This window comes from Rhynchophorus ferrugineus, unplaced genomic scaffold, assembly GCF_030347505.1.
Source record: "Rhynchophorus ferrugineus isolate W39M unplaced genomic scaffold, kcgeb_rfMv2 rfM4, whole genome shotgun sequence".
NCBI classification, from domain to species: domain Eukaryota; kingdom Metazoa; phylum Arthropoda; class Insecta; order Coleoptera; family Curculionidae; genus Rhynchophorus; species Rhynchophorus ferrugineus.
Window position 1 is genome coordinate 41,944,046 of NW_027472583.1, and position 24,492 is coordinate 41,968,537.

Here is a 24,492-nt window from a genome sequence, read left to right on the forward strand (position 1 = left end):
AAAGTAACTAATAATAATGGTTTTAATTAGACAGCATAACTTAAAGCACAAAAAAATCACACAACCACAATTCTATATCCATCTCTTAAGAAATGACAAAAAAATAATCCAATAAAAATCAAAACAAAACAAATTACTATTCTTAACTGATTATAAATATGAACTTTTGGGAACCAAAAAAACCGAATGTACACCACTATTTACCATATCGTGCTGGTGGGGCGTAATGACAGGCATTAACCCAGTCTCATTCGTAATAATGAGATGAACTGTCGAATAAGTTTTCACAATCTACACTATTCAAGCTATGAAATATGGATAGGAATCATTTCATAGCTTTCATAAGAATGAAAAATAAAATTTTAAAAGGATGCTAAATATCTTATTCTGCTATTGACGATGCATGAGCTTATTAAACAGCATAATAGTCAATTGAAAGGTCCCCGGCCTGTCACATAGATGGTGCTATTAGTATAAAATCCATATATTTTATAGTTAGCTCTAATCCTCAAAAGAAGCCTGTATAAATTTGATAGCTGTCGGATCATTAGTTTGTGAATTATAGGATTTTGAGTGAAGCAACTTTTGCTATTGTGAAAAAAAATGGATTAAAAATAATTTCGCGTCTTGATAAAATATCGCTTTTTGAAAGGAAAAAATACAGTTGAAGCAAAAACTTGGCTTGATACCGAGTTTCCGGACACTGCTCCAGGAAAATCAACCAACAAGGATTGGTATGCTAAATTTAGATATGGTGAAATGAGCACCGAAGACGGTGAACACAGTGGACGCCCAAAAGAGGTTGTTACCGACGAAAACATTTTAAAAATCCACAAAATGATTTTGAATGATCGTAAATTGAAACTGAATGAAATAGCAGACACTCGAAAGATATCAACTTAACGTGTACGTCATATCATTCACGAATATTTGGGTATGAGAAAGCTTTGTGCAAAGTGAGTGCCGCGCGAACTCACTTTTGATCAAAAACAACGACGAATTGATGATTCGGAGCAGTGTTTCAAGATGATCAAGCGTAATAAATCCGAGCTTTTGCGTCGATATGTGACAATGGATGAAACATGGCTCCATCATTTCAATCCAAAGTCCAATCGACAGTCATCCGAGTGGAGTGCACACGGTGAACCCGCTCCAAAGTGTGGGAAAACGCAACAGTCGGCTGGCAAGGTTATGGCGTCTACATCTTGGGATGCGCGTAGAATAATTTTCATTGACTACCTTGAAAAAGGAAGGACCATCAACAGCGACTATTTCATAGCGTTATTGGACCGTTTAAAGGGCGAAATCGCCGAAAAACGGCCGCATTTGAAGAAAAAGTGCTGCTTCACCAAGACAATGCACCGTGTCAAAAATCCATGAATTGGGCTTCGAATTGTTTCTTCATCCACTGTATTCTCCAGATCTGGCCTATAAGCAAACGATAAATCGTACCACAAAAATGGTATCAAAAAGTTGTAGGGTCGCTATAATCAGAGTATCATCCTTGAAGGGAATTATATTAAATAAAAAAAAACTAACCTTGCCAAAAAAATGTATTTTACTATAATAGGCGGGGGACTTAAATAAAAAACAATAGTTGTTTCTGAATCTCGTTAAAACTCGAAAATACCTAGATCGATTTGGCTAACTTTGGTTTTTAAATATTTCTTATATGACAAGAAAATATGAGATAATTGAGAGGAAAATAACAAAAACAATAATTTTCCCATATAAAGTATTACTATCACTGTAACAAATATATTCTCTGTCACAAGGATCAACAACAACAACAAAATAATAGCGTATATGTCAAATATAATACTAGTACTAATGGTAATTTCGAATCGTATTCTAATTGCGATCGAGTAAACATTTGCCAAGTTTAGATATGGAGTTGAAATATGGAGAGACTGTTTATGATAAAATATACTTTGTAAATGTATTTTACATAAATTATTATTTAGTCACAAATTTAGTGCGCGACAACTTTCTTTACTTTATTATTAACTAAGTCGGCGAGACACAGAAAATGATAATAATCATATATATTACAATTGAGTTTAAGATGACTGAAACAATAAAAAATGCATTCCGTAGACCCAATGCTCCTATGGTATAAGAACGAACAAATAGTACAAGCATATTTGTTGAAATTATCAATATTTTGTCTAATCTACTGGGTTATATTGTGTCGGTGGAAAAGTAAAATTACCACAGTTGGTCTCACCAATATCATCATTGTACAGGACATTTTTTGTATTTCTTGTGTCAAAAATAAGTCAACAAAATTTTAAACAATTGCAGATAAAATTATTACCTACTAGGTACGTAACAGCTCGTCACTAACACTACCAGATGAAGATCATCAATTCTTAAGCGGTGTGCACATAATCCAAATGATGCCAACTAATATCCAAGAAATATAAACGTTTCTACATTAGAACAGCGATTTAGTAATTTTCCTATTAGTTTATTTAGTTTATTTTCCCAATAGCATTTTATATTATACCATCTGACAGCCATAATATCGTCATCAGGCATGATAAAACATCTGCCGGTGAGCACGTCAGAAGCTTTAAATCACAGACAATCAACGAAATGACTATTGTTATTGTTAGGTGAACTATTTAGCTCCTGTAACGAAAAGTGGCCTGAAATACTACTGTAATTGCAAAAGGTGATCTCAGAAATTTTATTGATTAAAGCGCGCTGTCCATTTTTCCCACTTATATATTGAGTTGTCTCTCTACTGCTCTAACAATGATATTCAAGAATAAAATATACCTGAAATCATAAAACCATAATTTTCTTAACGAGCGATATAATATATTAAAACCCTAATACAATGAAAACCTTTTTATTAAACAAATAACATTTAAGAAAATGAACTACAACAGCGCAGCTTTAAACATAATTTAGTGAATAATTATTCATAATACAAACCAAAACAATATGCAATACCATATACATAAGTGTTTTCCATAGAATAGGTTGCATATCTATCTTTCTCTGGGTCCCATAGAAATCGACAGGTGGCATACACGTCTTGAGAATTTTTTTCGCCTATTGATACAATGCAAACCAATTTATATCTAAAATGCTAATCATAGTAATTGTGTCATTGCAATATAATATCGAACCTGTCAAAATCTAGTTGTTTTACTCTATGGCGAATTTGACCCACTGCCCACTTGGCCTGACTGGGACACTTTTCTGAATCGTAGTGTAGATTCTCCAAGGCTTCTTCCATGACTTCTTTTAGGATTTTATCGACTTTTTCAGCATTGAAGGGTTTATCAGATTCTAGTTTATATGTGTTTTGATACCTCGCACTCTAAAATAGAATTTAGAAAATATGTTAATTTTTAATAAACTTAAGCCAAAACATTGATGTCATTTATAATCCATAAACATAGGTAAAATGAAAAATTCTAATCTTAAATTAATCTGTCCGTCTTTTAACGGCTGATATTGAGAGAACAGAATATCCGGAGACGTCTATTAACTTGGGATAATTTTCCTTAGAGGTTAATCAAACTGAGACGAAGAATTTTGTGACCGCACGATTCATTTGTCTATTTTTACAAAAAATGCACTACAGAAAAAATCAAAAAAACAAACTACTTGAAAAAAAAACAAAAAATATACTAACTGTAATGCTATCTTTGTAACAGAACGAAAACTTGTCTAATATTACTAATACGATATATTTACTAATATTTATCGAGTCGAAAACAATGTTAATAGAGAAAATGCACCATTTAATGTTCTGCAATCATGTCTTGAATAAATAACTGAGACAGTTCAGTTCGTAACCGTTCTTTATCAAGTGTGGGATAAAAGGAACATGCCTTTTCAGAGTTTATCCTTAGGAAAATACCACAACACTGTCCAAAGTATTCCGAACAGAAAAATAAAGCAACAACTTACTCTTTAAAATGAAATCGATCTTTTACATAATTTATTATGTAACGATAATAACGAAAAGATATGACTCCAGCAATTGATAATAGTTACGCGGTAACAATTTGCTCATCTTACAGATTAATTCCAAATGCCAAAGCTTGTGAGACATCAGGGTAGTATTTCGTTTGCTCAAACGTTTTTTCAATACCCGCAGTTACTCTGTGCACTTGGTCGATTGCTGAACGATGATTTCGAAAACAAAACTAAAAATCTAGTATTATTATAAAATCACAATAGTGATTATTCTGTTTACAATTTTGTTCAACACAATACTTGTTGCGGTTAATTATTTAAAAAGCCAGAAATGGCTAATAGATTGCCAAAAAATACAGGCACTTGCTTATCTGTGGAAGCAGCTTTTAGACATAATCAAAATTATTACTTAAACAGGCACGTGTTCATCACCGCTGCTCCATCATAGCTTTGTGCAATCAACTTCTTGGGTGCATTTCAATTTAAAGGATTTAGAACATACCTATTCTTTGACACATTTTCATTATGTCCCTATATACTTACACAATACGCCGAATCTCATTGAGACGTAATATTATTTTTCCGTAGTATATTTTTGAGTTTTCATCAAAATGTAAGCAGAGGAAACAGTACAGCCCTTTTTTTCTGTTACTTCCGCAAATGGTTTCATTTTTTAATGCATCACCTTTTCATATAAATTCCAACTTTCCTTCGTAAGAATATTTACAAAATTTCTTCACATTAATTAATTTAAAAACCACTTCCATAGTCACAGTTATTAATATTGTTATAATTAACTGGCCGAAAGTCGCGTAAAATTCCAATACAGAAAACCGATATCACATACGGGGCATACGGGGCTGGACTAAATGCAAAAAAATCTCCATTTAAATATCGGCTTTATTTTAGACCGTTTCGACAGACACATGGTTAGCGGAGTGCCGCGCGGACGTTTGAAGGAGCTCGCAGAGCACGATCGTGTAGCCCAGATAAATAATTGCGATAGCGTGAGTCGGTAGCCTACCATTCCACTGGTCCACGTTATTTCCATAGCTCTCACTTCCACTGCAGTTTTTAATAATTTATTACAACAAGAATTCGCGAATGCTAAGTGGAATTTGCTTTTTGGTAAGTAATAGAAAATGGTTCAGCGTTTTAGTGAAATTACATAATTTTTTTTTGAGAGCTTCTTTAGTTTTTTAGGGGCTTTGCATTTATGGTATGTATATTAGCCGGTACTGGATACTATTAACTATTAAGTAGGTGGGGTTTCTATTAGAAATATTTTGAGCGTGTTGCAGCTACACTGAATATTATTCGCGCTGTGGCTAAAATATCCCAAACGGTGGAGAACAAAATAGAACTCTATAGTGTTAGATTCACCAAAGAGCAACCATTCAAATGCTAAACGGAAAACAAATCAAGATCACCTTGATATTGACACTGTTTGGAATCAAATAGATGAATAGTATGAAAAAAACAATTTTGTTTTCGATATTGTGTTTTGGATAAAATCATAAATTAATACAATTATTTCAAAGTAAATTGTTAATCTGAATAGTATTCTCATACATCCCAGGAATATGCGGTCTTTGAGAGAAATATTTCAAGTTGTCACTTAATAAATGTAAATTAAAAACTCTTGTGTTTGAACACATATATTCTGTCCTTGATTTGAATGAACTGATACAAGAGAATATGAACAAGTGTTCAATAGAATTCTTTTTTACCTATTTTGTGTGTTTACTCTTTTACAAATAAGGTGGGAAATGCATTATTGGGATTGTAGTGATGAAATCAAAAGATACAGAAGAAATTTAGAAGGGTAGAATTTTGACCGTCTTTAATTTTAGATTTTTCAATTTTTAAAATAAATTATAGCTGGATTTTACCCTAACCTGTAACTATTGTTAAACTATGTTTATGTTCAGAAATGCTTATTATTCGAATTGCTTTTAAACTTGTTTGTTTTTCCCAGCGATCTTCGTAATTAGGCATTATAATCGCCTCTTTTAAATCATTGAAACCAAACTCGTGCTTTAAATTATGTTTTGAAATTAAAACTGTATGTATTTTGACATTCTGGCACTATTTGAAGCCTTAATGAACAAAAACACTGATAAGAACTAACTCCTTAGCTTAATAGACTATCCAATAGAAAAAATAAACAGCATAGAAAAGTAATAAATATAAAATTATAATAAAACATTCAAGAGTCCAACGATATGGAAAATATGTAAATCATATTACATCGAATTATACGTATTAGTGGAAAATATATCTATATCTATTTCTCAAATATAAATATATACATAGTTTATGTATGGTTAAAAAATTATTAAACTATTATACGAAATAAATATAAAAATAAACTATACTAAAAGACACAACTAAATATTAATTATACCTCATTATCATATCCAAATAATGAATTAGTGCTCATGTCTTTCTATTACGGCAACAAGTTGAATAATTTTAATTTATACAAATACACAAGCACTCGACTGTCGTATAAATACAGAACTGCAATAAAGTTCCGGCATTCCCTCTAATATTTCATTTTAAAATAAAATAGGGCTAAAGTCTTTCAGGGCAAACGATTATCAGATCTACACTATAGTTACAATGAGTGTGACGAAAACAAAATGGGGATAGAACTAAATGGAGCCAGAAAACGAATCTTCATGCATCGATTTCACTTTATAGGCCTGATATAGTTGGCACCACTTGGTACAGAGTTTATCGATTGAAATTATACATTATATTTCATTTCAATAAATTTAGTTAGATAAATTAACTAGATAGTTACTTGTCCTAGATACAAATATTTGTAAATATCATAAAAAATCACCGCTATATTTTTATTTATTGCTTTTTTATAACTTAAATAATTTTCAAGTCTCTTGACGCTATTCTAGAATAATTTTCGCGTAAATGCTTTAAAATGGATATGGATTTTCATGTAGGTTGTTTGAAAAAATGTTTCACTGCTTGGGTCTATATAGTTCTATATAATAACCAATCAGTTGATGCGGCAGCACTTCAAATATTCACTATAGCCTCAGATAGTTTTAATCTTCCATTCTTCAGACAAGAAGTTTTACTTTTCCAAATTATTATTAGGCTATAAATTAGTTTTAATGATTGTAAATCTCAAGGCTTTATTGTGAAAAATCTGGAAAATATATTTTATTAAAAGTATCGTCCATCGATAGTTTTTCCCATCTTTTCTACTTTTTTGGTATATTCATAAGAAGTGACTCATAAATCGGAAAAAGTAGTAATCAGAAGGAACCAGATCTGGAGAATACGACGAGTAGGGTAGCACTTCCCGTTTTAATGTTTCATACCGATAATTTCTATGTAAACTGCATAATAGTAGAGTAAATACACGGCCGCCAGGTTCGAAGTTACAATTCATGAACGTTTACAGAAGCAGCTCGATCATGCGGTCAAGTGGTTCAAATTTTGGAGGTTGCAAATCAACCCTCTGAAAACCCAGGCCATCATCTTCCACAAGCAGCGTTACGCACTGCGCGTCTCGCAACTTAAGATCGACACCGCAATAATTCCATGGCTGGATAACGTCACGTACCTAGGTCTTCACTTCGACCGGCGGTTCGGTTGGCATTCCCAAATCCAGAAAGCAATCCAAAAAGGTTCGGGGATAGCAAACCTGCTATCTTCTCTGATCTGCCCTTCTAGCAGACTTCCCATCTCCATCAAGTGCTTATTTTACAAGATGTTAATTCGGTCCGTACTCCTCTACGGATCTAATGTCTACTTCAAGTTTGTTACACCCAACCAGGTCAAACGGCTTCAAGTTTTCCAAAATAAGCTCCTCAGGAGAATATTAAACGCTCCATGGTTTGTCAGAAATAATCAAATTCATAGGGAAACTGACACTCCAGAAATCAAGCACTTCATATCTCAATCATTCCACAAACAACAACTCAGCTCAAGTTCTTCTGAAAACGCGCTTGTTCGCGAGCTGGTCGACATGCTGGGAGCTTAGCACCGTGTCACCGCTAAGCTCTCCCCCTTTTCCAGGCTGAAACGACCTCATCCGTCGCTACAGTCATAACTTTTGCCACCATACAACAGTACCCAGTTGTGTGTTAACTCAGGTTCGCGAATCAATAGAATCGCCGGGTCCTCGTGCCCAATAACGGCTGCCCGATCAGCGGGTGCCATATCCCAAATTTAATGCAGTAGCAGTAGTGATCCACAGGGGTCAACTGTGAGGCGGTTTCGGTTTAGTGTATTGGTAAGCCCAGAGGCAGTCCCACATAACCCGGTCCAACTTGTCACTCCAGGGCAAGTCTCCGCGACCAGGTATACGTCATGCATTCCACCGCCTGGTTTTTAGGCCAGAACAAAAAAAAAAGTAGAGTAAATATAATAAATATAATACATAGGAGTAAATAAATATGATTTCAACATATGGTCGGTGAAAATTAACATTGTTGTGTCTTTGCTCGTATTCTGGCTATTTTCGCGCTGTTCTCGGTTCAAATCTCGATCATTTGTAGTCGATAACGATCCCCATTGATGGTTTCATCCAGTAATACCTTCAAATCCTCGTCTTCACGTCTAGAAGACTCCTTGTCATCGGTGTAAAAATCGCCACCTTTAAAACGTCTAAACCAATATTTCAGTATACTGAAACATATTGAAAGGCCTTTTCTCCAAATTGAAATAAAAATCCAAAACCTCCCGCAAATGCGATTTAGTCAGAACAAATTCAGATATTTTCAAAGCACTGAAAATATGTTTGTTCACACTTATACCTGATACGATTGACAGCATCTGTAAAACCATCTGTTATAAATTATATTATATTAATTTATAGACCTGATAGTTAAATTCGTCTGAAAAAGAAATTATTGAGTATATTTGAGATACATAAACTATTGATTGTCCTCCAGAAAATGCTCCAGAAGAACGCAGCCCTAATCATTGTTTCTCGCGAATCCTTAAATAGTTCAATTGAAAAGTCCCCGGCTTACCATAATAAAACAAATTTTTTTTGTCGAAATAATTTTTTTTATTCAACATAATCCCCTACAAGGGTGATACAGTGATTATAGCGACCCTCCAACTTTTCGATGCCATTTTTGTAGTACGATTTGTCCTTTACTTAAAAATAGGCCTCAGTTTCGGCGATTACCTCTTCATTCGACGAAAATTTCTTCCCAACGAGCATTCTTTTGAGATCTGAGAACAGAAAATAGTCGCTGGGGCCAGATCTGGAGAATACGGTGGATGAGGAAGCTATTCGAAGCCCAATTCATGGATTTTTTGGAAATGAATGATTGATGGAAGCAGCACTTTCTTTTTCTTTAGATGCGGCCGTTTCGGCGATTTTGTCCTTCAAACGGTCCAATAATGCTATGTAACAGTAGCTGTTGATGGTCCTTCCTTTTTCAAGGTAGTCAATGAAAATTATTCCATTTACATCCCAAAATACAGACAACATAACCTTGCCAGCCGACTATTGCGTTTTCTCACGCTTTGGAGAGGATTCATCGTGTGCAGTCCACTCGGATGACTATCGATTGAACTTCGGAGTGAAATTATGGAGCCATGTTTCACCCATTGTCACATATCGATGCAAAAACTCGGGTTTATTACGCTTGATCATCTTCGAACACTGTTCCGAATCATGAACTCGTCGTTGTTTTAGGTCAAAAGTGAGCTCGCGCGGCACCCGCTTTGCACAGAGCTTTCTCATACCCAAATATTCGTGAATGATATGATGTACACGTTCAATTGATATCTTTAGAGTGTCTGCTATTTCATTCAATTTTAATTTCCGGTAATTCAAAATCATTTTGTGGATGTTTTCGTCGGTAACAATTTCTTTTGGAATCTGTCTTCGGTGCTCATTGCACCACTAAACTTAGCATACCAATCCTTAATGGTTGATTTTCCTGGGCAGGCAACTCAGCATCAAGCCAAGTTTTTACTTCAACTGTATTTTTCCCTTCAAAAAGCAATATTTTATCAACACGCGAAATTCCTTTTTATCCATTTTTTTTCACAATAACAAAGGTTGCTACAGTTAAAATGCTATAATTCACAAAGTAATGATCTAACAACTGTCAAATTTATACAAACCTCTTTTGAGGGTTAGGGCTAACTAAAAAACATATGGATTTAATTCTTGTAGCGCCATCTATCTGTCACGCCAGAGACTTTTCAATTGGCCTGTTACTTATTCTAAAGTCTAGATATGTCCAATAATCAGATAGGATGGTGCTAGACGTGTTAGTATACGCACTTTACTGTTGCTTGGCACATTTAGCTGATTAGCGAGTACATTGGGATCCACTGACACTCTTTCAAACTACTTCACTCAAACACGTTGAATTATGCTCGTTATTGGTTCTAGAGGAATATCACATTGTATCACTTCATTTGAAACATTGTACGGAGCATCGACAATGACACGCAGCACTTTATTTTGTAACCTTTGTATGATGGATATATTAGACTTGCTAACAGTTCCCCATAGTTGTAGTCCATATGACCAAATAGGCTTGAGTATAGGTTTATACAATAATATATTGTTATCTAATGGTAACTTGGATTTACGCCCGATAAGCCAATACATTTGGTATGTGCTTGTTCCAAGTTAAGCGTCGGTCTAAGTACATACCAAAATATTTTGCGTCCTCTACTTGCGAAAGTCGACAATTATTGATATAGAATGGTGGACATGTTCTTCTACGGAGCGTAAAAGTTATATGGATTTTGTTTCGTTGGCTTTAATACGCCATGTTCTCAGTCACATTTGTATTTGATTTCGATTTGTTTGTAAGTTGATTGATGCTATGGTTGGATCATCACGAAAGACCAAGGCTGCCGTGTCATCTGCGTATATTATAGGCTGTGTACGAAGAATACTTGAAATAATAATGATTGACTTTTCTTGTTATAAAATTGAGCTCCAGCGTAGAACGGACAGCTTATGCAATGCTATAACTTTTAGCTATTCGGACACTCTGGCTCCCGATGTGCACGGCACCACGACACCAGAACCTATACCAAATATAGAAAAAAATACCAATCAGTGCCCTCGCTCTTCCACACGTATCCACTCTATCCTCTTCCGAAAAGATTATGCATTGCATTAAGAGCATCTCGACTTTGGCAACTCAAATTTTCCAGGTACATAAGATGCAAAATCTCTGAATTCTAAAAAAAATAGTGAGTACTAAACAGTAAGTCTTGGAATTCAAACAGTATCCGCGGTAAATGAGCCGAACTCTATGACATACTCTATGTCTTTTGACACCAACATAGCGCTTATCCAGAAAATAATCTTCAAACCATCCCACTATTTCATTCAAGACTATAAGATGTACATAGCAGCAAGGTTACAAGATCTACAGCACATCAACAACTAACATATAACAAACCTCTGTCTTAGTCAAGACCTCAGATCGTCCAATCAAAATCATATATCTATATTAATGCTCTATACATAACCCTATAGAGTTCAGAATTCCCATCGAAGGAAACACTTCTATGATCATTTGCGATGATTTCAGTACTCATCGCCCTTCTTGGGGTTACCCGAGAGTATGCAGTTCAACGAATGGCACTAAATAAAGACTTAGGCTTCCGCTTAGTACTTCCGGACAAACCCACCTTGTACCACCATATCACAAGTCTCCCCTAGCTTATTCGACTTTTTCATCATTCAAAATATGAACAGGCCTCCCAGTGTTCGCATTCTCGATGAACTGAAATCGGATCAATATGTGATCCTGATAATCCTCGGGGATTACCATATGATCGAGAAACCGCTCATACATTGCAAGAAAAATACGTACTGAATTGATTCAATTGAAAAATCAACCCTTCAAAAGACCTCGCACAACTTAGGGATAAAAGAGAGGGAAATAACATAATGCAACATATAATAAACATATACAAAACATTAAAGTTATAATAAGGAAGAAACCAATAATATTGAAATCCAACCAGTTTGAAGTTTGTTTATTTGAAAAATGTTTATTCAACTTAAGTATTCTAACATATTTATAGATTCCTGAAGATATTTCAAACCTGATGAACAAAATAATCCAAAATCATCAGAAGATATACTCAGCTCCAAGAGAATAGGCTGTATCTACATATGTGGAAATGTTACTTTATTACCTTTATTTGGTGATACAAAATGTATAAATGGAGCCATCAGGTAATTCATCCGTCAAGGATAGAGACAAGAATTATATAAATAAGTACGAATTTGTATTTACTATATGACGTATGGTTAAATTTTAGAAATTTGACTGCTGTTTTGAAGGTGAAATATTTATTAACAGTGTTTAAATTAATTCAAACACAACGGATAAGTACCATGAAAAAATTAAAGCTGACCAGTACGAGAGGATTTGGAATGAAGAGTTACAGTCCTTACAAAATATAAACTTATAAGCACGTATATTTGAAAATTATCTTGGGAAAAATGAAGAAGTCACATATTTTCATCTAAAATAATCAGATATTGGTATACAATGTTATTGCTAAATTGATGTGACAAAAAGTAGTTCAGTGTAAAATCAGCCAATTTGCTCTTCAAGCACTAACCATATCATATGAGGCGCCGTAGAAAAATTATGGGCAACTGTTTCTATGGTGTTATGCTTAGAACGTTGAACTCACACGCGAAGGTCGTAAATTCGATTCCCAACAAATATCTAACAATAAATACAGAAAAATAAAATATTTTTGGCAAAAAAATCGACCGACCATAAAAAATAAATAAGGAACTCACTAAAAAATAAAAAATAATCAAACTTAGACTTTAACACAAAAAAAAACGTTTTCAAATAAAATATGTACATAAAAATCGTTGACATGGAAAAAACATACAATGCCAAAACGCAAACAGCGTGGGGTTAAACTAAACCAAATGTACTGATTGATAGGGCGTAAATCTAAATTATCATTAGATAGCAAGGTTTTGCTATATAAGTTAATACCTAGGCCCATTTAGACCTATGGTATTGAACTGTGGGATACAACTACCAAATCAGAGGTTCCAGAATAAAGTGTTGCGAGCCATCGTTGATGCCCCATATTACGTGTCCAACAAACTGATTCAGTGCGATAACCCCATAGAACACATAACGAGTGTGATTCGGAGTGTTAGTGCGAAGTACTCTAAAAGACTATTAGTGCATCTCAATATACTCGCCAAACAGTTAAATGTGCGCGATGACAGTGTAGTGTATCGGCTCAAACGCAAGTTTGTGGCATAATATTAAGGCCATGTCTGTTTTTAAAAACTTTTTGCATAATTGCATCCACTACGATCTCCTTGGCGAACAAGGGCTCGGACCTGAGATGAATTTGGCAAATTATTTAAAACCCAAACACAGCTAATGAAACTGTAAAGGCCTGAAGAAGTTCTAGCTTTTAGAGTAATATATTCAGTTTCCAACGTTGCCCCAACAAGTGAGAGCGAGTATTTACACTTGTAAGTCCAAATCCCGCCAGCTCTTCTCGACTTGTCTCATCGTGAATTGAAGATCATGATTCTTTGAAGCCTCGATACAATCTTCATCAACACCTTCCCAACAATGTATAGGAGACCTCGATAGTTCTTACACTGTTTACTGTGGCCTTTTTTCAATATAGGAACAATTATCGCTTTCTTCAATTCTGACGCTACTCTTTTACAAATTTGTGTAAAGAGCACATAAAGCCGTTGAAACAACGTTACAACAACACGCTTTATATCTCCCTCTGACACTATTTGGTTTCGACAAACAAGAATTCTATATTTAGAGGGTCAATTGCGTTTAAGCTTTTATAAAGAAAATAAAAGCTATTTATATCAAGTCGCGTAAACACATATTCGCTTTTGCTTTAGATACAGATAGTCGTATCTGTTATACACTTTTAAAGCGTCACTTATTACCGTAATCAAATTCAGATTATAGAACTTCTTTCCAGAACTTCGAACGTATTGAAAAAAAATGTATTCACTCTAACAAAGTTGGATCTGAACTATGTACTGAATGGGTAATGACATTTTTTCACTTATGTTAAACATAATAATTATCAAATTATATAGTGTTTTAACGTGTTTTGTGAATGTTTAATTTAAGTATTATGTTACAAAATATTATAAATATTATACGCTTTGCGTGTCCTCTGATATTCTATAAGATCAAAACTTGGGTACACTTTTATATGTGGAAGATCTAGAGCCTTCTATATGTATCTCTATTTTGTGAAGATAATTTCAATTGATTTTATTAATTTTAATTAATTCGTGCAATATTACCTTTTTATCATAAGCATCTGTAACATTTGTCCGAATATCAACCACACTACCCAAAGCCACTTTGGCCTTCGTTAATAGTCTTGATTTTCTTGAAAAGCTAAAATAAAATAATTTCATTAATTGATCTAAATATTGTATCATGAAGAACATCTAGAAATACAATCTAAATATATTTTGGGCATAATTAAAGATTGACGAGAAAATAATTTTAAAATTGCATATCCTAGTCATACATACACAATGAAAATTTCAGATCATGTTCGTCATATTTTTCTTTTTTATTGCCAAAAAGGAAAAATGCAGAACAATGCAAGTTCGTTCGTGGTTTTGTGGTATATATGGAGACGAATACTCGTTCCGGCAATGTCGAAAAGTTACAGAAAATTGATGAAAATTGCAGTGATGATTTATTAAACCTTATGTTAAAAGCAAGTTCAGTTCCAACCTTCGTAGGGTGAAGACGTATTTTCAATACGGTCCAAGCTATAAAAGGATACCTTTTTTTAAAAAAACCCGATATTTTATTACGGTTATTTAATAGAGTGTTAAAAACGCATAACAGATGCGGCTATCCGTCTCTCAGTGGACCTAAAGTGTAGTGAATACGTGTTTACGTGACCAGACCAAAGGACTGCATCTCATTTTTATTAGTGTTTAAAATTATTTCATCTTATTTTACAACAGTCCTTTTGAAATTCATTTATAGTATTTATAGTAAAAAACTAGTGCTAAAATAACGTAAGTGAAAAATGAAGTGCGTGAAATAAACAATGTATTTATTTTATTTTTTTATCCTCTGGAAGTAAATTAAATAAAATATTAAAAATTAAAAAATGGCAAACCATAGCGATTCAACCAAATCACCTGCACACTTTGATATAAGATTAGAACAAACAGCAATAACGCAAACTCCACCATCAGAATGGACTACAGTCATTAACAAAAAACGATTGAGAAGTCCAGAAGAAGAAATCGCGAGGAAACAAACAAGAATCAGTGACTATTGGTTGCAGAAACCGATAGAGACAAAAAACAGTTTTAGCAACCTGTCGGAAGAAATTGAAGAGAACATACAACCAAGCCCTGAAAAAGTTGTTCCGAAACCACCACCAATAACAGTCTATAAGGTAGGAATAATAAAAAATATCCATGACTTATTGAAAACCATTACTACGAACTACACAATTAAAACAGTGAGCTATGAAACAATTAAAATCCAATTGTTCGAAGCGGATCACTTTAAAGTTCTTATTAAAGAATTGGATGAAAGAAATACCCAATACCATACATTCAGGCCAAAATCCGAGAGAACATTTAAATTCGTATTAAAAGGATTACATCACGGGACGGACTTTAACACCATCAAGGTAGCACTAGCTGAAAAAGGCCACGAGGTCGTAAATATTCACAATATACGACATCACACGACAAAAAAACCTCTGCCTATGTTTTATATAGACATAAAACCTAATGGAAATAATAAGGCGGTGTATGAAATCACCAAATTGGAAAATAATATTATTAAATGCGAACCACCACATATAAAAAGAATTATACCACAATGCACAAGGTGTCAAGCGCACGGGCACACAAAGACTTACTGTCGCAAATCATATAGATGCGTAAAATGTGCAGGAGAACATAAGACAGGAGATTGTATTCGTAAAGTTCGCGATGAAAATGTGAAATGTGCTAACTGTAACGGAAATCATCCAGCGAACTACAAGGGTTGCGCAGTTCACAAGCAACTACAGCAGAAACTCTATCCTGCCTTAAGGGAAAAAAGGCATCAACAAAAACAATCCACTACTACCAATCTACCACTACCCACCAGAACAAGTCAACCAGACATAACTTATGCCCAAATAGTTGAAAATGGTTCAGCACAAAAACGAGAGACAATATCTCAACCTACTGAAACTAGCAACATCTCAAGATTAGAAAATATGATGGCCAAACTAATGGATCAAATGAGTACGATGCTTGGTCTACTCACAACCGTCGTCAGCAAACTTGCCTAATGCCTGAAACCAATAGCTACAAAATCGCCATCTGGAATGCCAATGGGCTTCAACAACACGCCAGGGAACTAAAAATGTTCGTAAATGAACAAAATATTGACGTTATGATGGTTTCCGAAACACACTTTACGGACAAGAATTATCTGAAAGTTCCTAAATATAAGCTTTATCATACAAATCACCCTGATGATAGAGCTCATGGAGGTACAGCCATAATAATTCGAGATGATATAAAGCATTTCGAAAAAGAAAAATTCCGCAAAGACTACCTGCAAGCCACCAGTATAACCATAGACGAAGCCCATGGACCATTAACAATTTCTGCGATTTATTGCCCACCCAAACATAACAACAAGGCAGAACAATTTCAAGAATTCTTCAGTACGCTAGGTAATAGATTTATAGCAGGAGGAGATTATAATGCAAAACATTTAATGTGGGGTTCAAGAATAATAACCTCAAAAGGTAGAGAACTGCTCAAAGCCATAAGGAAAGATAACTTACAACATATCTCTACTGGTGAACCAACATATTGGCCTTCAGACAGAAATAAAAAACCAGATACAATAGATTTCTGTATTACAAAAAATATTGATCCAAAAAAGTGTCAGGCAGAATCATGTTTCGACCTGTCTTCTGATCATTCACCAATAATAGTAACAATTTCTTCAAAAATTACCATCAAAGATAAACCCCCTTCTCTGTGCAATAATAGAACTAACTGGCCCTCATTTAGAGAAAACTTAGACCAAAATATCTCTCTAAACTTACCGTTACAAACTGAAATGGATATAGAAATAGCAGCAATAAATCTTACAAAAAATATACAGGAGGCAGCATATTCCGCGACTCCCAACAGTGAAACATTTCCAAGAAAAAATACACATATATCATGTACAATACAGAAAAAGATAGCAGAAAAAAGAAAGTTACGACGAAATTGGCAACAGCAAAGGACTGAAGAGAATAAAAGAAAATTTAATAGGGCCATAAAAGAGCTGAGAGATCTAATCCAAATTGAACAAAACCAAGGCATTCAAGAATACCTAGAAAACTTGACATCAACTGAGGCTACAGACTATTCGTTGTGGAAAGCAACAAAAAAGCTTAGGAGATCCCAGCAGCATAACCCACCTATTAAAACAAGCGAAAATAATTGGGCGAGAAGCAATAAAGAGAAGGCCGACATTTTCTCAAAACACTTAAAAAATGTTTTTAAACCTTTCCAGTCTCAGCTACATAAAGATGACGAAAATAAAATTACTAGCTTTCTAGATTCGCCATTTCAAATGGATTTACCGCACGAGAAATTAACGGTCAAAAAAGTTAAACATACAATAATGAGAGAGATTAATATTAAAAAAGCTCCTGGTTATGACTTAATTACTGGCAAAATTTTAAAAGAACTATCTGAAAAGGCTATAAAACTATTAACATATATTTTTAATGCTATGCTACGAATTAATTACTTCCCTAGTATCTGGAAAGTAGCTAAAATATTAATGATACTTAAACCAGGAAAAATACCAGAAGATGTGACCTCCTACCGACCTATAAGTTTATTACCAATAATCTCGAAAGTTTTCGAGAAATTATACATAAAAAAACTAAACTATATAATAGAAAAAAGAAAAATTATTCCAGAACATCAGTTTGGCTTTCGCAATAAGCATGGGACTATAGAACAAGTGCATAGACTTGTAAACCAAATAAACGCTGACCTAAATGCCAAAAGATATTGTTCGGCTGCTTTCCTAGACATATCTCAGGCTTTTGACAAAGTATGGCATACGGGCTTGCAGGTTAAACTAAAGAAACTTCTCCCTCATCCGGACTATCAGCTACTAAAATCGTATCTCACTGACAGACATTTTATCGTAAATCAAGGCGATGAACATACCGAATTAAATCCCATATATTCAGGAGTTCCGCAAGGTAGTGTACTGGGTCCAGTACTGTATCTTCTGTATACGGCTGATCTGCCCACCACAAAAATAACTACTGTGGCAACATATGCAGACGATACAGCAATCTTAGCATCCCATGAAGATCCAGTCACAGCATCAATAAACCTACAAACCCACCTGGAGCAAATACAATTATGGTTGAAGACATGGCGCATTAAAGCCAATGAATCAAAATCCACGCATATAACGTTTACCCTGCGTAGAAAAACATGTCCACCAGTAAATATCAATCATTGTCAACTCCCCCAAGCAGAGCATGTTAAATATCTTGGTATGCATTTAGATCGACGCCTAACCTGGAAGAAGCACATACTCTCTAAACGGAAACAACTAGGACTAAAATTATATCAAATGTATTGGCTCATTGGGCGCAAATCCAAGTTATCATTAGATAACAAGGTATTGCTGTATGAGTCTATACTCAAGCCCATTTGGACATATGGAATTCAACTATGGGGTACCGCTAGCAAATCTAATATATCCATCATTCAACGGTTCCAAAATAAGGTGTTGCGTGCCATTGTTGATGCTCCGTACTATATTTCAAATAAAGTGATACAACGCGATATTCCTCTAGAACCTATAACGAGTGTAATCCAACGTGTTTGTGTGAAGTACTTCGAAAGAGTGTCAGTGCATCCCAATGTACTCGCTAATCAGCTAAATATGCGACGTGATAGTGAAGTGCGTAGACTAAAACGTTTAACACCACCTGATCTGATTACTGGACATATGTAGAGTTTAGAATAAGCATTAGAATAAGTCTAATTAATTAAGATAATATTTTGTACAGAAGATTGCTTAATGAAGTGATTTTCTACATGCCATGTATATATAATATAAACAGAAGAAATACTTATTGCCAATAGGGCAGATTGTGGACTCACGAAGAGTAATAAAAAAAAAAAAATGTTAAAAGCGGAGCTAAACATCATTTAATTAATACATTGTTACTAGTCGTTTTCGCCTAACCTACAATTTGTCTTTATGATAACTTAAATCTAGGTATATAACTAAGAGAACCCATCGGCCCTAACTCAGTCTCTGGTCAAATAATGTTTATACATGTTACTGCTGCATTTTTTAATATATCTCACACACCTCACTACACAACACTACACAAGATCAGGTGGTTTGATTCCTTTGAGTCTGTGTCCTGTTCTGATGGTATCCAAAAGCTGCAATACTTCAATATTCGTATGAGAATGGAGTCTTTCCTCATGCCCCCTTGCAGTTGTCTTGATTTCTTAACTGACTGTGGGTATCTGAAGGTCTCGATGTAGGTAATCAGTCCCATAGTATTTGGGTGTACCCACAATACCACTCAGGACTTTGTTCTGAAAAATTTTATTTTATTTATGTTACTCTTTGCAGATCATCCCCATAATTGAACTCCGTATGTCCATATAGGTTTCAATATTTGCCTCTATAATATCAATTTATTATGTACTCATAATTGTGATTTTCTTCCAATTAGCCAGCACATTTTCCTATATTTCAATTCCAGTTCTTTTCTTTTCTTCTTTATATGTTCCTTCCAGCGAAGTTTTACATCGAGATTCATTCCGAGATATTTAGTGTTGTTGCTATATGGAATGATAATGTTATTTAATGTTACTGGTGCTTGTGTGCCGTACGAATTTTCAGCTTCTATGTCCGGTAAATTATGTTCAATATTAGTTTCGTTTGGTTTGAAATTTTTTTCTAGATATTCAACAAATTCTTCTACTTTTTGGCGATTGTCTCGTGCCCAATTCCCACATTGGCCTCTTATAGGTGGACTGTGTAGACATGAGCGCTTTAGATATTTTGTGGCTTTCCAGAGTGAGTAATCAGTTTCTTTATGATCTGTTAAATTTCTGAGATAGTCATTTATGGTTTTATTTTTAATTTCCAGTATTTCTCTTTTGAGTCTTTGGGTTATATTGTTTAAACTATTATTATTTTCAGGTGTTCTGTTTATTTGTCAATTTTTTCGTAATTTACGTTTTTCAGCTACCATTTCCTTCACTTCTTTTGGATAATTAATTCCTTTAGTTGTACTCTTAATTTCTGGAGTATTGTTCTAAGCAGCTTGTTGAATATCTACTACGAATTTTTCTGCTTCAAGATTTAATTGTTCAGTTGTCTTGAGGGGTATATTTAGTTGATTTCGTTTGTTCAATTCTTCAGCATATCCTTCGCAGTCCGTTCTCTTCTTTGTAACTTTCTTTTCTTATCATAATTTCGCTCAACGTCAGAATCAATGGCGTATGATCTGAACTTAGCTCAACATTTTCTTCGACTTTTATATAGTTGGATGTTATGTCTCTTACTAAATCTAACAGGTCTGGGGTTTTCTCTTGATCAGTCGGCCAATAAGTTAGTTTTCCAGTTGACATGTAACTACATCTTAGTTCAGTAGCTGCTTTATGCAGTTCATTGCCTTTAGTTGTTGTCATTCTGGATCCCCATCTTGCATTGTTTCCATTAAAATCACCTCCAATTATAAATTTTTCTCCCAGGTTGCTTAGGACATTCAAATAATTGTCCTTTTTTTGATTTTATCTTGAAGAACAATAAATTGCTGCTATTGTAACCTTGTATCTACTTGATTTAATAGTTACTGCTGTTACCTGATTTTCTGCTGTACAGAGCCTGGGTTCTTGATGGTGGGAAATGTTCTTTTTTATTATTATTGCACTTCTTCCTCTTGCAGTGTTGAGGATGTATGGTATGATAGAATGTATATCCTCTAAATTTTATAAAGAATTCTTTTGTTAAATGGGTTTCTGATATTAGGCAAATATCTTTTTTTTGCATATCTAGGAATACTTGTAGGGTAGCGTGATGTTGCTGGATTCCATTAGCATTCCAAATTGCTATTCGGATATCTTTATTTGACATTTCGGGTTCTTGGGGCCACAGGCCTAATGTTTTTCATTTCTAGTTTTTCAATCCTTTCGGAAAAATATTCGATCATTTTTTTCTTGTCTGTCCAGCTTTCCTATTAGTTTAAGTAGCAATTCGTTGGTGGTTGCTTCATCTTCCTTGGAGTCTCTCTGGTTATTTTGACTGATACTTTGGGCATAAATCATTTCACCATTAACGTTGTTATATTTTTTCGGTTCTTTCTTTTCATTCATTTTTTTCTTGAGGTTTAACTTGAGCTACTTTATTTCTCCTCTCTTGAAGTGTTTTAGCAACTACACATTCTCTATAACCTGCCGGATGCGTTTTATTGAAGTTTGCACATTTCGGCTTAGTTTCTTTGGGTTTTCTACACTCTGTGGTGATATGTTTACCTGAATATTTTACACATCTAGGTTCTCTTCTGCAGAATTTATGTGTGTGTCCATGCAATTGGCATCTTTTGCATTGCGGTATTAAGTTTGATTTTTTTAGAGGTTCGATTTTTATTTCGACCCCTAAAATTCTTTTAATACCAAAAATGGTTTTTGTGTCCGTGTCATTTTCAAAGGCTAATATAAATAGAGATAATGGCTTCTTGTGGACTAAAATTTCTCCTTTGTTATTTTTGGTCTTTTCTTTTTTTTAAATATTTGCCACATTTAAGCATTTAACCCCTTTTTGGTTTAGTTCTGCGATATTTTTTTCACTTTTAGCTGTTGATGGAAGCCCTCTTGCCATAACTTTGATGTCTCTGGTTTGTTTGTCTTCATAAGAGTGGCATTGCAGCTTCAGCAACTCTAAACAATCTATTATTTTTGCGAATGTTGTACGACATTCGCTGTTCAGTTTTATTTGTCCACTGTTTAGTAACATTGTTTTGAATACTATATAGTTGGACCTCAGTGTTTCATATAGCAAGTCAAAGTCGGTAACATTACTTACGATAATTGGGGGTAACCTGGGCATTCTAATTTGATTTTTTTTTTAATTTGTTGTAGTGAGGATCCTGGAGAATGACTTGCGTTTCTTTTTTTATTTTTAACCGTTGTCCAGCCTACTTCTTTCTGCAATTCTTCTTCATCTGTTTCGTATGTAACAATTGGACTGCTTTTGTTGGCTTGGTGGTTTATCGTTGTTTTGTCCTTGCCCTCAGAGCTTTGTTTATTTAGTTGTAGCTGAAGCATTTATTTGTTTTTGCATATTGGTTAACACAATTTCAAAACTCTCCCGCGCCGACTTTTCGTTCATCCACGCATTGTAGAGTGCCTGTTCGTTCTGGGTTCTAGTTGTGTTCTCTACATTCAAAACTGCAATATGTGATACGCCTGAGGTCAATATTTCCATTTTATCTGTTTTTTGAGCAGTGTTCTTCTCTATATTTTTTATATATTGTTGAAATAATACTGTTATTTTTATGTTTCAAATTATCCTACGCCGCATTTGTGGTCCAGATGTTGAGTTTTCGAGCCTTAACGTTTTATGGCATTTTCCGATCGCACTTCCACTTTTTCACCAGCCTTTAAAATGTTATTGTTAGACTTTTTTTAACGCCGCATTTGTGACACAGATGTTGCACTTTTGTCTCGTTTCACTGACAGTCTCTCCGAACGCGTCTTTACTCTGTGAAAGTCAAACGTCGACTAAACATCAACAATAAAACAGTATTGAATCATTTACACAAAACTGGCTATGGAGATTACGCTCATTGTCATTTGCCTCTTTAAAAAGCATTATGGCGGGCAAGCCAAGAAGCATTAATTCAGTGGTGGTTTATTATGTTTTAATAAACACCCTATTTCGTTTGACGCTTAAGGCCGTTTAATGTAAGGACCTGAGAGTTGTGGATCTGAGCACTGTCTCCTTCGTGTAAAAGTGAAACTGCGATCCCAATGAGTAAGGTGTAAGAAGTCACATTCAATCATTCGCGACTGGAGCTACTTGCAAAATCCAAATTATCAGAAGTAAATCACAATAAACTGTATATAGATTAGTAATATAACTAGTCAAGAGATGTCAGCGAAACATCGATATATCTTGTTCTACAAATAATGTAATTAAAATCAGTATGTGTGGGAAATTTAACAAAGGTACTTTAATTAAATATCGATAAATAGGCTTCGGGCATTAAATCCCTGACCGATATAGATATTGATGTAACAGAAAAGCAAATATCTGAAACAACTGTTGAGTGTGCCACTAAAGTACGTCCACCAATTCGTTATAAAATACAACCTTGGATATACGACGAATAGTAGAAGATAGAAAACAAGTAAAACTAATCGATTTGAATAAATACCAAAAGCTAAATAGAGATATTAGGCAACAATTAAAACTAGAAAGAATGTAGGTATGTTCGCCGATTTGGCTTTGCTACATCGAAACGTGAATATCGAAGGTGGCACCAAACAGAAGATTGAACAGCAAGAGCAAATCTACTATTCATTTATTAATTACATCTTACGTTAAATACGCTTAGTACGATCTTAATTTACAAATTAATTTATTACTACTGTTCTGTTGTACTTACATTAATATACAAGCAAGGCTAGCACGAGATTAATACATTAGTATGTATTTCCCAAACTAAAATAAAACTAATCTACTTAAGCTAAAGATCTACTAATCACAACATTCAAAAATCAGATGGAACTTTCGTAAAGCCACAGGATGGACGTCTTGAGCGATGGGGGTTCTTCGTACAACTCTACAATCATCTTACATACAACCCACAGAGTTTAACAATTCTGCCAGCAATTAACATTCCAGAAGCTTTATTTCCTGACGACAAGCCAACATCTGGCGAATTATGAAGGGCAATAAAATCGTTAAAGTGTGGTAAGACCGCTAGGGTCAACCTGGAAGAAAGAAGAAACTATCAATGGCAGTTAGGAAACGACGACTACACGTGCTATTCGCATAAAATTGGCGATAGAAAAGATACTCTAGCTTGGCTAGCTTGGAAAAAATTGTTTGTATACTGAAAAAACGCAACAGTAAACAATGTATGAATTATAGAGTTCGAAAGGAGATAACCAGAGAAGAGCAGACAGGATTGGTGGATCTGTCATATGTGGAAAACATGGGATTATCGTTTTTATTGATTTTCGCTCTGCTTTCGACTGTATACACTAGTCCTCACTTTGGGCAGTTTGGAAACTGAAGATGTTCTTCTAAAAGCAAAAACTGCTCGTAATGTAATGTCAATAATTTTGGCTTACTTTACGAAACAATGAGTAAGAATAATATCGTATTCAAAACGACAGCGTTGATCAACGGACAGTTCACATTAAACACCGTATGTCACAAAACCTTCACTAAAATAACAGAGTGCCTAGAGCTTCTAGAACCTCAAAAAAGCTCCCACTAA

General features: G+C 34.6%; 1 protein-coding gene across 1 annotated transcript in view; it reads right to left on the reverse strand.

The window, feature by feature from the left end:
* Window positions 1-2,792: 2,792 nt before the first annotated feature.
* Window positions 2,793-24,492, reverse strand: part of LOC143195814 (dynein light chain Tctex-type 5-B) — a 31,943-nt gene continuing 10,243 nt past the window's right edge. Inside the window, exons 2-4 of the mRNA XM_076403279.1 lie at window positions 14,246-14,342; window positions 3,141-3,334; window positions 2,793-3,092 (exon numbers count right to left, since the gene is read on the reverse strand). Of these exons, the coding sequence (XP_076259394.1) occupies window positions 2,927-3,092; window positions 3,141-3,334; window positions 14,246-14,342 (457 nt within the window). The 3' untranslated portion in view covers window positions 2,793-2,926. The remainder of the gene's footprint in view (window positions 3,093-3,140; window positions 3,335-14,245; window positions 14,343-24,492) is intronic.